Source organism: Pseudorca crassidens, chromosome 7 (assembly GCF_039906515.1).
Source record: "Pseudorca crassidens isolate mPseCra1 chromosome 7, mPseCra1.hap1, whole genome shotgun sequence".
Classification (NCBI taxonomy): domain Eukaryota; kingdom Metazoa; phylum Chordata; class Mammalia; order Artiodactyla; family Delphinidae; genus Pseudorca; species Pseudorca crassidens.
In genome coordinates, this window is record NC_090302.1 from 103226530 (window position 1) to 103241392 (window position 14863).

General features: G+C 39.6%; 1 protein-coding gene across 2 annotated transcripts in view; it reads right to left on the bottom strand.

Annotated features, from left to right (window-relative positions):
- Window positions 1-14863, bottom strand: part of KCTD9 (potassium channel tetramerization domain containing 9) — a 61390-nt gene that overhangs the window by 34724 nt on the left and 11803 nt on the right. For both annotated transcript variants that reach the window (XM_067745192.1, XM_067745190.1), the window contains 4 exons: window positions 13062-13105; window positions 9508-9604; window positions 8847-8905; window positions 8511-8639 (listed from right to left, as the gene is read on the bottom strand). In XM_067745192.1, coding sequence (XP_067601293.1) covers window positions 8511-8639; window positions 8847-8905; window positions 9508-9604; window positions 13062-13105 — 329 coding nt within the window. The remainder of the gene's footprint in view (window positions 1-8510; window positions 8640-8846; window positions 8906-9507; window positions 9605-13061; window positions 13106-14863) is intronic.

A 14863-nucleotide genomic window follows, 5' to 3' on the forward strand; every position in this document is an offset into this window, starting at 1 on the left:
AGTGATTTGTAAACCCAATAATAAATGATTAGTTCACCTAATCTTAACATTTCATTGACTTTTAAAAAAATATTTATTTTTGGCTGCATTGGGTTTTTGTTGCGTGCAGGCTTCCTCTAGTTGCGGCAAGCAGGGACTACTCTTCGTTGCGATGTGCTGGCTTCTCGTTGCAGTGGTGTCTCTTGTTGTGCAGCATGGGCTCTAAGCATGCTCAGCAGTTGTGGCACATGGGCTCAGTAGTTGTGGCTCGTGGGCTCTACAGTACAGGCTCAGTAGTTGCAGCGTACAGACTTAGTTGCTCCGTGGCATGTGGGATCTTCCTGGACCAGGGCTCAAACCCGTGTCCCCTACATTGGCAGGCAGATTCTTAACCACGGCTCCACCAGGGAAGGCCTTCATTGACTTATTATTTTTTAATATACTTAACACAGTCAGAGTACCATGTTTTTTTTTTTTTAAGATAAATTTATTTAATTAATATATTTATTTTTGGCTGTGATGGATCTTTGTTGCTGCGTGCGGGCTTTCTCTAGTTGCTAAGAGCGGGGGTTACTCTTTGTTGTGGTGCATGGGCTTCTCATTGCGGTGGCTTCTCTTGTTGTGGAGCACAGGCTCTAGGCACGCGGGCTTCAGTAGTTGTGGTTTGCAGGCTGTAGAGTGCAGGCTCATAGTTGTGGTGCATGGGCTTCGATGCTCCGCGGCATGTGGGATCTTCCTGGACCAGGGCTCGAACCTGTGTCCCCTGAATTGGCAGGCGGATTCTTAACCACTGCGCCAGCAGGGAAGCCCCTTGAATTTGTGAATGAAGCAGATCTGAATCGGTTTGTCAGAGATCTTTTAGTTACTGAATCAGAATATTACAGAAGTGTATAAATGTAAGAGAGCTTCGAAACCAAAGTCAGCAGTATAATTCAGAAACTTTTCTTATAGGAAAATCATTAAATAAAGGATTTCCAGGGCGCTCACACAAGATGGCAGAATAGAAGGATGTGGAGCTCACCTCCTCCCACAAATACATCAAATATACATCTACATCTGGAACAATTCTCACAGAATACCCTCTGAATGCTGGCAGAATATCTCAAAACACCCAAAATCGCATGAAAGATCTCCTCATAACCAGGTAGTACAAGAATTTAAAAAAAAAGACATTGGGACGGAACTTGCATATCTGGGAGGGAGTTGTGAAAGAGAAAAGTTGCCCGCAACCTGGAAAGCCTCTTCACAGGTGGGGAGATCAGCCAGGACAGAAATGGAGCTTTAGAGGCTCAAAGCAAAGCGCAGCAGACAGTTTATGGCAGGCAGATCAGAGAGAGACCTGCACAGATGGTCCGGGTCACTGCCCTGTGCTCCCCAGCCTGAGATGTGCAACCGCTGGTGTGGGCGGGAGCTCAGTTCTGAAACTTGGGTTTCAGAGGACAGACCAGGGAGAGGACCAGGGTTGGCTGCTCAGAGAAAGCCTGAAGGGGCTGGAGCGTGGTATGGGCTGCAACCAGGGGTGTATGTAGAAGAAGCCCAGGCCCACCATAGAAGCAAAGCCCTTTTGTTAAGGAGCATGGAAGGGAGGGACAGGCCTGTAGCAGCCTCTTTCTCCACACACTTTCAGCTGACTCAGCGCTACCTGTAGGAGCTCTGGGAGCATGCCAGCGGGCTGCCCACATGCAGAGGTGGGGCTGAAATCTGAGCCCTCTGCCCACTGCTGCGCAGATCTACCCCACAGCCACTGGCTTTGTATACTCAGCGCCTGCAGGACATCCAAGTGGACAATGGGTGCTCCCGTGGCTGGGACCAGTCTGGCCTCAGCAGCTATGTGGTTTGTGGGTGCATGCACGCAGAGGCTGGGCTGGAGTCTGCGCTGCTTCAATAGCTCCAACAGCAGCTTCAGGTGTGTGACTACTGTGGTCCTGCTACCTCACTTCAGTGGATCATTGCCAGCAGACCTATGCTGGTAACTTTGTGAACACAGCGTCTGAGGGACACCAGAGCTTACTGCCTGCATTCTCACGGTTGAGGTGAGACGGAGCGCAGTGCCAACAACAGTGTACTTTGTGAGCCCACACAATGGGTGACGGATGACAGCACAGAATGCACTCCCTGGTGGAGAGCTCTGGAGGAGGAACACTCAGGGGCTCCTCTCCCTGGGCATACTCCAATCCCAACTACCTCACACCACAGCTCAGAAATGGATCTGGGGCTTCTACTGCAATAACTAGGGAGCAGACCCTGCCACTGAGAGGGTTGTGACAACCACAGAGCAAAGAGGAGGCCCCACTCAACATCCAGTGTAGCCTTTGGTCACCACAACGTCAGTCACACCCCCTATCAAGGGGATAATGGCCAGCACACACTGAGGAAAGAGGTGGCAGGTATACATCCGGAAAACAGACCTTGCACCAAAAATTTTAAACCCACATAAGCTACACGGGGACACTTCCACATACTAATAGCCCTCCAAGACCACAGTAGATAATTGTTTGTCATAAACTCATAGAGTAAGAGAAATATAAGTAAAATGAAGAAGCAGAGGATCCACACCCAGAAAAGATCAAGAGAATTCCCCAGAAAGAACAAACAATGAAACAGATCTGCTCAGTCTTATAGACAGTGAGTTCAAAAAAAAGATAATGAAAATATTGAAGGAACTAAGAAAGGTTATCAATACAAATGTAGATTACTGTAAAAGGAACTAGAAAGTGTAAAGAGGAGCCAAGGAAAATGAGAAAACTCATTCGCCGAGATGAAAGCTGAACTAAAGGTAATGAGTAACAGGTTGAATAATGCAGAAGAATAAATAAGTGATCTGGAAGACAGAACAATGGAAATCCCCCAGTCAGAACAGCAGACAGAAAGCCAAATGGAAAAAAAAAAATTGAAAGCAATTTAAAAGACCTATGGGATAATGTAAAGTGTACCAATCTACACATAACAGGCATCCCAGAAGGAGAAGAAAGAGAAAAGGGGATTGAAAATGTATGTGAAGAAATTATGGTTGAAAACATCCCAAACTTAAAGAAGGAAACAGATACACAAGTACAGGAAGTACAGAGGGTCCCAAACAAGATGAACCCAAACAGATCTCTACCAAGATATACTATAATTAAAATGGTAAAAGTTAAAGAGAGGATTCTAAAGGCAGCAAGAGAAAAAACAAAGGGATAATTACAAGGGAACCCCCATAAGGCTATCAGCTGATTTCTTTACAGAAATGTTGCAGGCCACAAAGGAGCGGCAAGATATATTCAAAGTACTTAAACGGAAAAATCTGCAACCTAGGATACTCTACCCAGCTAGATCAACACTTAGAATAGAAGGAGAGAGAAAGAATTTCTCAGACAAGCAAAAACTAAAGGAATAGAGCAATACTAAATCTATCCCTAAAAGAAATATTGAAAGGTCTTTTCTAAGTAGAAAAGAAGAATCTAGAGGAAAAGGAAAATCACAATTGGAAAGTAAATCACATAAATAAGCCAGTATGCAAATTTTTTAAAAATAATAATCATAAAATAATTTTTTTTGTGAAAATGATGATAACCACAATGAACAGCAAAAGGATAAACATGAAGATGTAAAAGAGGACATCAAAATCATAAAAAGTGGGGGAAGAGAGTAAGAAAATGTAGGTTATCTTTTAGAATGTGTTTGAGGTTATACCACTATAGATTCTAAAGCAAGTACATATAGGAAGGGGTTAACATACTTGAAAAACAGGGGGAACACAAATCAAAGATATACAATAGATGCACAAAAACAAAAGGAAGAGAACACAAGCATAATACAAAAGGAAATCATCAAACGATGAAAGGAAAAACAAGAAGAAAAAAGAACAAAGAAGAAATACAAAAATCAACTGGAAAACAAGCTCTACAATAGCAATACTTATCTATCAAAAGTTACCTTAAACGTCAATGGACTAAACGCTCCAATCAAAAGACACAGAGTGGCAGAGTGGATTAAAAAAACAAGAGCCTACAGAAGATGGTGGTGGGGGAGGACGCGGAGTTCATGTCTTCCCCACAACTAAGGCGCCTGCCAGATGCTGGTGGGGGACCTCAATGCCCAAGGAGATAGGAGGAACCCCCGAGTGACCAGGTAGGAACATGGGGGGAGTAAGGGGGGAGGAGAAGTGAAGGCCAGACAGGACCGGCACCCCTGAGGGGTGACTTGGAAGGGGGGGGAGGGGTTCCCATGCCTGGAGGGACCCTCAGGGGCTCGGAGAATCAGGTGTTTCCCCTGCCCAATCGGCCAGGAAGCATGCAGGTCTCCCAGGCAGGGTCCTCAACCCTCCAAGGCACCCTCTGGGCCATGCTGTTTGTAGGGGCGTAGGAGGGAGGCAGGGGTGTTGGAAAAGGGGAGAGGTGGATGCGGGAGGGGCCCTCTGTGATAGGAGGACCAGGGGAGGCACGGAGGTTGTTTCACCCACTCACTTGTGCCCGGGAAGCCTACTGGGCTGTCAGGCCTGGTCCTCCATTTTCCTGGGCCCCCTTCTCTCCCAGGCCCCTTCTGGCCTCATGAGTCCTAGGGGCATGGGAGGGAGAAGGGGGAAAGAGGAGAGGTGGACAGTGGTGGGGGGAACCCTCAAGGACCAGAGGATCAGGGAGGTGTGGCGGGTGTTTCCCCAGACCACTCAGCCCGGGAGACCTGCTGGGGTCCTAGGCCAGGTCCCCCACCCTCTGAGGCCCCCTCTGTGCCACGCTGGTCCTGGGAGCATAGGAGGGAGGCAGGAGGTGGGAAGGGGAGGAGAGGAGGACAGGGCAAGGGATGCTTCGGGGCTGGAGGATCAGGGGAAGCAACCCAGGCGTTTCCCCTGCCCACTCAGCTCCAGGAAGCCTGTTGGGCTTCCGGGTCTGGTCCCTTGCCTTCTGGGGCCACCGCTAGCCATGTGGGTGCTGTGGACATGGGAGGGAGAAGAAGAGAGGCCAATGGGGAAGGGCCCTCTGGGACTTCTCCCACCCACTTGGGCTCAGTGAGCATGCTGGGGTCCTGGACCTGGTCGTCTACCCTCCAGGGCCAGAGGCACTCCTGGGCCCCTCCTGCTGTGTTGAGTCTAAGACCCTGCCCCAGGGCCTTTTCTGGCCCTGTGGGTCCTAAGCATAGGCCCCGTCCACCACCTAAACCACACCCCGACCTAAGCCCCGCCCCCCCAGCCAAGGTCTTTTCTGGCATTTTTCCCCCCTCCTCTTTATTACTACTGTGGTCCTGTTTTACCTTCCAGTTGTTGTTTCATCTATATTTTTATTTTTTTATTCTTTCTAAGATAGCTGTTAGTTTTCTAATCTTATTATTTACTCTTTCTTACTGTTCTGCTCCTTTTTTTCTTTTGTCTTTTTGGCACCTCGCACGGCTTGCAAGATCTTGGTTCATGAGCTGGGGGTCAGGCCAGAGTTCCTGCAGTGGGAGCTCCGAGTCTGAACCACTGGACTAACAGAGAACCTCAGACCCCAGGGAATATTCATAGGAGTGAGGTCTCCCAGAGGTCCTCATGTCGGGACCAAGACTCACCTCTACCCAACCGCCTACAAATGCCAGTGCTGGAAGCCTCAGGCCAAACAACCAGAACACAATCCCACCCATCAAAACAAAAACAAAAACAAAATGAGTTGACAAAAAATTATGTCACAGATGAAGAAGGTAAAAACCTAGAAGACCAAATAAATGAAGAGGAAACAGGCAATCTACCTGAAAAAGAATTCACAGTAATGAGAGTAAAGATGATCCAGAATCTCGGAAATAGAATTGGAGGCACAGATTGAGAAAATACAAGAAATGTTTAACAAAGATCTGAAGAACTAAAGAACAAACAAACAGAGATGAACAATGCAATAACTGAAAAGAAAAATACACTAGAAGGAATCAAACAGAATAACTGAGGCAGAAGAACGAATGAGTGAGCTGGAAGATGGAATGGTGGAAATAACTGCGGAGGAGCACAATAAAGAAAAATAATGAAAAGAATTGAAGACAATATCAGAAACCTCTGGGACAACACTAAACAAGCGAACATTCAAATTATAGGGCTCCCAGATGAAGAAGAGAAAAAGAAAGGGTCTGAGAAAACATTTGAAGAGATTATAGTTGAAAAATTCCTTAACATGGGAAAGGAAATAGTCACCGAAGTCCAGGAAGTGCAGAGACTCCCATACAGGAAAAACCAGAGGAGAAACACACCAAGACACATATTAATCAAACTAACAAAAATTAAATTCAAAGAAAAAATATTAAAAGCAGCAAGGGAAAAACAAAAAATAACATGCAAAGGAATCCCCATAAGGTTACCAGCTGATTTTTCAGCAGAAACTCTGCAGGCCAGGAAGGAGTGGCAGGATATACTTAAAATGGTGAAAGAGAAAAACCTAAAACCAAGATTACTCTACCTAGCAAGCATCTCATTCAGGTTTGACGGAGAAATCAAAAGCTTTACAGACAAGCAAAAGCTAAGAGAATTCAGCACCACCAAACCAGCTCTACAACAAATGCTAAAGAAAATTCTCTAGGTGGAAACACAAGAGAAGAAAAGGACCCACAAAAACAAACCCAAAGCAATTAAGAAAATGGTAAGAGGAACATACATATCGATAATAATCTTGAATGTAAATGGATTAAATGGCCCAACCAAAAGACACAGGCTGGCTGAATGGATACAAAAACAAGACCCATATATATGCTGTCTACAAGAGACCCACTTCAGACCTAGGGACACATACAGACTGAAAGTGAAGGGATGGAAAAAGATACTCCATGCAAATGGAAATCAAAAGAAAGCCGGAGTAGCAATACTTCTATCAGATATAATAGACCTTAAAATAAAGACTGTTACAAGAGATAAGGAAAGACACTACATAATGATCAAGGGATCAATCCAAGAAGAAGGTATAACAATTATAAACATTTATGCACCCAACATAGGAGCACCTCAATACATAAGACAAACACTAACAGCCATAAAAGGGGAAATCGACAGTAACACAATAATGGTAGGAGACTTTAACACCCACTTTCACGAATGGACAGATCAATGCAAATGAAAATAAATAAGGAAAGACAAGCTTTAAATGACACAACAGACCAGATAGATTTGATTGATATCTATAGGGCATTCCACCTGAAAGTGGCAAAATACACTTTCTTCTTAAGTGCACACAGAACATTCTCCAGGACAGATCACACCTTGGGTCACAAATCAAGCCTAGGAAAATTTAAGAAAATTGAAATATCAAGCGTCTTTTCTGACCACACGCTATGAGATTGGAAATCAATTACATGAAAAAAACTGTTAAAAACACAAATACCTGGAGACTAAACAGTGTGCTACTAAATAACCAAGAGATCACTGAAGAAATCCAAGAAGAAATAAACAAATGCATAGAAACAAATGACAACGAAAACATGACGACCCAAAACCTATGGGATGCAGCAAAAGCAGTTCTAAGAGGGAAGTTTATAGAATTCAATCTCACCTAAAGAAAAAAAAACAAACTATCTAACCTTACACCTAAAGCAACCAGAGAAAGAAGAACAAAGAAAACCCAAAGTCAGTAGAAGGAAAGAAACCATAAAGATCAGAGCAGAAATAAATGAAATAGAAAAAAGGAAAACAATAGCAATGATAAATAAAACTAAAAGTTGGTTCTTTGAGCAGATAAACAAAATTGATAAACCCTTAGCCAGACTCATCAAGAAAAAAAAAGTGAGAGGATGCAAATCAGTAAAATTAGAAATGAAAAAGGAGAAATCACAACTGACACCGCAGAAATACAAAGGACTGTAAGAGACTACTACAAACCATTATATGCCAACAAAATGGACAACCACAAAGAAATGGACAAATTCTTGGAAAGGTACAATTTTCTAAGACTGAACCAGGAAGAATCAGAAAATATAAACAGACCTATCACAAGTAATGATGAAACTGTAATTAAAAATCTTCCAACGGGGCTTCCCTGGTGGCACAGTGGTTAAGAATCTGCCTTCCAATGCAAGGGACACAGGTTCAAGCCCTGGCCTGGGAAGATTCCACATGCTGCAGAGCAGTTGTGGCCCATGCGCCACAACTACTGAGCCCACGTGCCACAACTACTGAGGCCCACGCACCTAGAGCCCATGCTCCGCAACAAGAGAAGCCACCGCAATGAGAAACCTGCGCACCACAACGAAGAGTAACCCCCGCTCGCTGCAACTAGAGAAAGCCCACATGCAGCAACGAAGACCCAGAGCAGCCAAAAATAAATAAAATTTTTTTAAAAAAATTTACAAAAACAACAAAATCCCTTAGCGTCCTTACTGATGAAATCTAAATCTATTTAGAATCTAAAATCGGAATGTATGGGGTAGATGTATACCTGAAAGACTATCTACCTGTGTAGATATATGAGTGTATATTTACACTCATATGCATGTAAAAACATCTAGTTTTAAAAATGGAAAAGATACTTTTACTTTATGAAAATATACATTACTAAGTGAAAAGAAAATACAAATCCTAAAAAGTGTGAGGAATTACATTGAAAACTCACCCAACAAATTAATCCCATCGTTTACAATGAGCTGTCCGTGACGCAAGTAGTTCAAAATGGGTTCAAAGTACTCAGGACTTCGGTCAATTAAGAAAGCTCCTCTATGATCTTGCTTATTTCCCCACACACCTGTGGGACCATTAAAATGAAGAAAGCCCCCCCATAAACAAAAAACAAAGTTAGAAATTTATAGAAGGAAAACTGTATAACATACCAGTAAGTTTTCACTCTTGTAAAAATTATTACTGATTCCATTAAAAAGTACAGAAGGACAGGAGTTATAAAGTCAATACAACTACAAACAGATCACACAAAATGTGATCTCACTGCACTCACCTTTGTCCTTAAACATGTGGGCCAGCATACTGTCAGGTTCTTTATTCACTAAAGTGCTCCTAAGAATTCAGGGAAAAAAATTGATTTCTCCATTTGTCTTTATAAACAAACATATTTAAGTCAAGAGTATACTTGATCCCAGCTGCTCTCTCAAAAAGATGCATGCTATAACCTGGGAGGAGTGATGCTGGGAAACAAAAATGTGCAGTAAGTTGCCATTTATCAAAATCTCTTCTCATCTGGCACTTCCTTTGATTTAAATATTGATTTCGTTGCCTTTAATTTCAATGCTGATCTATCCTTCTAGCAAGCTACTGTATAACAATTTTCTTGATCGAAATTTACATTTTTCTTATGCCTTTAGTATAAGCAGTTGTAGTCTACAAATTTCAATACTGTTAATTTTTTACTTGTGTTGCATGTATATTACTCAATATTTTAAAAGCATATTCTAAAAACAGTAAATTCATGCTTTTCATGCTTTCTCTGGAATGACTTGTGAACCATTTTCTACTCTTAGAAAAAATTTCCTAAATATTGGCTTCAAATCACATAGTATATTTAAGCAGCACTGGAATATCTTCTAAGGACATCAGCAAACTGAAGGAAAGAACAAACAGTACATAGTACCCACTCAACACACACATACATGTGCACCTACCGTGTGGTTGTAAAGTACCGCCCTCCAACATTTAATGTTAGCCAGTCTGTGTGAGATCCTGACAACACTTCCGGTACTTTAGAATCTGTCTGAGGGTCTAGAGGTGACATGTAGAAAAAATAAACATTAAGTTGGGGGGGGGGGTTTGGGGAAGATGGCAATAGTATAATATTTTAAACTAAAACACACACATAAAAGCATGCCAGAGCTACTAGGACAGCAAGCCCTATACCCACAGACAGTATCTAAAACAAAACTAGGTGATAAGGTATCCCGCCAACACCGACAACTAGAAGAGAAGCATGGCATCAGCATCCTTGACAGAAGAAGCATCCTTGACAGAAACAACAGGGTATGTGATGATCCTAAGAATTCCAAAGTAACCCATAAATACTCACTTCAAAACTCAGCAAGTCTACTTGAGAACAGCCGAATGGAAGTGGGAGGGGTGTGCCCACTCCAACCATGGGTGATTCAAGCAGTCTGGAGTAAGATCTGAAGAGGCTGAAAACGAACTCTCAAAACCCACCCAGCCAAAGCTCCCACCTAGGACAAAGTCCCACACTGAGGATAAGATGTTGGGAAAAGAATCCAAGTTGAACAGAACAGAGACAACAGAGACAAAAGGAAAAGGAGTCCAGATAAAAGTCAAAAAAGGTCAAGCAGAACCAAAATATATTAGAAGGTGACTTCCATATTTTTTAATACTTCATAAAAACAACATAAAAGGGACACCTAGAGCCATGAAATTACAAAAACTTTCCTAAGTCAGCTCCCTTCTCAAGTTAAGGAAAACTAATTTCATGTAAAAATGAGCAACAGAAAATCCCATACAAGATTATTAAAAGAATAGGAAGAATTACATCCCTATAGATAATGAAAACGTGCCAGATAATGAAAATGTGCCAGAAAGAAATGGCCACAAAATAGGTAAACTATAATATTCCAAATATGCTAAAAGAAGTAAATAATACAAGGTATGAAAAAGCAACATAAACCAGAATCACAAAATTCAGAAATGAGGCAAGAGAACTCTGGAGAGAATTAGAAATAAAAACCATTTCAGAAATGAAGATTAAACTAGAAGAAACACAGGAGTGAAAGAACACCACAGATAATGCCTTAAGGAAAATAAAAATTGAAAAGAGGAAAGCTTTAAAAATCAAGAAGAAATGAAGAAAGAGATGAAAAAGATTTAACAGAAGATTTCAAATATAGAAGACAAGTGTAGAAGATCCAACACATATACAATAGGAGTCCTGAAAGGAGAAAATCAAAGCATGGTAACAAAATAAATACATAAAGTTCAAGAAAACTTATCTGAAATTTAAAAAAAAAAAAGATGTGAAACTACATATTGAAAGGGCCCACCACATAACTGAGAGATTCAACCCAGAACAGCTCAGAACACCCAGAAATAGTATACTAAAAGTTATCAATTTAAAAGTACAGTAAATCAATTTAAAGTACAGTAAAATTACTGTAAAGAAAGAGAATAATCCTTTGGGTGAGCTAGGAAAAATAATCACTTATGAAAGATCAGATTTTTTTTTGACACCAAAACTCTATGTCAGAAAATGCAGTAACATATTTAAGATATTTAAAGAAAAATAATATGAACCAAGGATTTTTTAACAACTTGAGGTATAATTGAAATACAACAAACTACATATCATTAAAGTTTGAAATTTGTTCAGTTCTGACATATGATTTTATGACCAGTCAAACTGACTTTCAGGTATAGAAGCCACATGCAAGATGTCAGAGAATATAGTTCTCACAAGTTCTTTATAAAGAATCTACTAGAGAACAAGTTTCAGACAACCACTCGAGGCATCAGTTTAAGGACTGGAGGAGTAAAACTAAGTGATGGTTTTAAGGGAGAGAGTATAGTATACAATGGTGTGTGTGTATATGTGTGTATGTATATAGTATATAATAACAATATTTGACAATGGATAAACAATACGATTATTTTTTAAGTAAGGAAAGAAAGGAATGAGCATATTAAAAAATGTTTAACTGTCTTTAGTAGTCACATTGGTATTCAAAGTATTGGGATTATTATTGAAACTTTTATGTGTATTTTGTGTAGGATGAAGGAAATGAGTAATTATGTGACATTAGAATTCCATCACTCCCTATGTCCTTGGAAACCAGGATTACTGATATGCAAGAAAGGAGACATAGATGTAAGATAGAAGATGTTAAATAAAAATCTTACAATCCTAATATAACCAAAGTATTAGTATGAACCCATGAGATATTTTATCTATTTATATGTTATATGTGATATAAAGCTTTGTATCATATAATATTTATTATATATGAATTTTATCCTCTAGCTAGCCATGTATTTCCAACTCTGTTCACCAAAAAGCCTAGTAATCATGACAAACCCAGTAGCAGCGAGCCTCCCCAGCACCCAGGCTGGGTCTTAAAATGACATTTGCCACTAAAAGAAATCAAGGCTTCCAAGAAAAAAACCACTGATTTGGGTTTAGGACAAGAGAAGTATAAGATGAACACTTTGTTATTCCAGATAGTAAGGAAAAGACTAACGGGGTTGTGTTAAAAGAAGAAGAACATGAAGGGGTTTCCACTGGCCAAAAGTAAAATAATCCAGGTATAGATAAATGCAGAGGATGAAAACATACCAAATATTTTTAACTCTGAAAGTTTGTAACGATAAAACAAAAAACACTAATCAATCACTTTTTGTTTTGTTGTTTGTATGTATGCAATGAACCAATTAAGTGACCACTGCCTGCCAACCCACTGTCTTAGCCTAATGGATAAGAAAAGATGAGAAAAATTTTTTGTTCAGTCTTAAGGCAGAAACAGAGAATATGCATTTACTTCTAAGTTGCTGTGTGATGATCTTGAGTACTACCTCCACTCACCAAATACAATTATTGTGAAGGCTTAAAGAAATACTTGAATATTCAGGGTGTGATGGTCTGGAACTAAATATATCAAATATTCGTTAAAGAATATTTATTTAAGCCTCAGGCTCTTTCCTTTGAGATATACACTGTATAAGCTTTCTTCGAAACTGAAGGGTAGTGTGTGTGTGTGTGTGTGTGTGTGTGTGTGTGTGTGTGTGTGTGTGTGGTTGCTACCAAGTCATTTTTGACTGATTTAACTGCTGTGAATGACTGGCAAACATTACTTTTTCAAGCAATATATGCTTAAAAAATATGTAACATAACAGAGGTTTTGATAACTACTATCAAAGAGAAAATTTCAAAACAAAACAGTTATAGTTCTAAAATCAAAACCACCCTATCATGTCATAATTAATGAATATGTGCACATCCAGAGCCTTTTAACAGCACGTAAAAGATGAGGTATCCATACTAAAATATGATCATCTAATTCAAGTTAGAAATTTACTTTCACACACCCCCCCAATGCAGAATCAAAAAAGGTATGAAGAGCTGAGTACTGCTCTAAGATACTTTTTAATGTTAAGCTTAGTAAAGCCATGTAAAATATTTGCCATTTCATCTTTATTTCGGCAGACAAAATTGGCTTTTAAGGAAGTCACTTACCAATAAATGGTTCTCCTTCACACACAAACAAAACATCATCATCCCTGGGGAAATCAAAATTTAAAAAGCCACCATCAAAATCCAGAAATCACATTAATTATCTGTTGACTAGAGGAACTATTCCTTAGAATAATGTAGAAGATCCGTTTTGCTATCTATGTGGCAAAGAAGTTGACCAAGTTCCAGTGTTTTTTGTTTAAACCCAGGTTGTTTAAGCCTCTTCCTGCTCCAAAATTCTATGATCTGATGAGAATGGAATGAGGTGAACTAGACACTTGTCTCAGAGATAAATCTGCCGAGGGTATGTAAAAACCAAAACCAAAAAAAAACACCAAAATCACTATTGTGGTGGATCACTGATGAGTTAACTCTACTTAACATTCTATTTTATTTAGCAAGTTTTCACCAAAGTAGGTCTCTGTGACGTTTATAAAATTCAAAGTGCTTAACCCCCTGACTTAACTGCCTCTGGATTTAAATTCAAAGAAGATCCTGCACATGAAAGTACTTTTGAAGTGGAAAAAACAAACGAAACCCACTATACAAATTATGTGAATTCAGCTTTCTTATCAATTGAAGAATATACTACTGAAGAATGTTATGTTCAAAGGATATGATTAAAGCTATAGCTAACTCTTCTTCTTTCACTTTAATTCTATAACCCTAAATAATTTATTAGGGTTTTCTGCCACATCATCAGCTGTTTTGTGCTTTGGAAATGAAAATAAATTTTCATATTAAATCTAAGAAGAATATAATTGGAAATAACTCTGCTGTAAACACTCACCCACTATACTCACCTAAATGTAAATGAATACCCATAATTCAAAAATCTGGATTATCAGTGTATATCCTCCTTCCCTGCTCCACCCCACCGCACGATTAGTATAAATGATCAGAGCTTGTACTGTGAACCACAAATTATTAAACAGGTAGATATAATATAAATATATACTATTTCTTGTCCTAGCTCTTTTTTAATTGAAGTATAGTTGACACACAATATTATGTTAGTTTCAAGTGTACAATATAGTGAGTTGACAATCAAAATACATGAAATGATTACCACGATAAGTCTAGTAACCGTCTGTCACCATACAAAATTATTACAGTGTTACTGACTATATTCTTTGTGCTGCCAATTACATTCCTGTGACTTATCTATTTTATAACTGGAAGTCTGTACCTCTTAAGCCCCTTCACCTATTTCACCCAACCCCGCCAGTCTCCTCCCCTCTGGCAACCACCAGTTTGAGTTCTAAATAGGTAGATATTTTATAGTTCAGAAGGCTTCAGTTATGACCTTCTTCAATTACGACCTATGTTGTAGACATTTTTATTTCTATAAGAATGTAAATTATATTTCTGTAAGACATCACAGGAACACATAGAATTTTTCTTGGAAGCAGAGTCTTGTTTGTTAAGGAGAAATTTAGGTTGATATAAATCATTCAATTATCCATAGAAACACATAGAAGCTGGGAGATAGATACTGAAAAACTAAGAAACCCTTCTAATTTATTTGGAATTAAAATCTTTATCTTTTAAGTCTATAATCTTTTCTACTTGTTCACCATGCCAGTTAACTTTTTAAGACTAATATGAAAATTTGTTTTCCTCTAATTGACAAAAATCAACTATTAAATGTATGACCTGGGTAAGTCATTTAAATTCTCAGATGTTTAGTTTCCTCATTTATAAAACAAAGGGACTAGAAGTGTTTAAAGGCAGTATGTTATATTGAAAGGTTATTCTGACCTGGGTTTAACTGAATATTAAACTTTGTATACTACCATAATTTA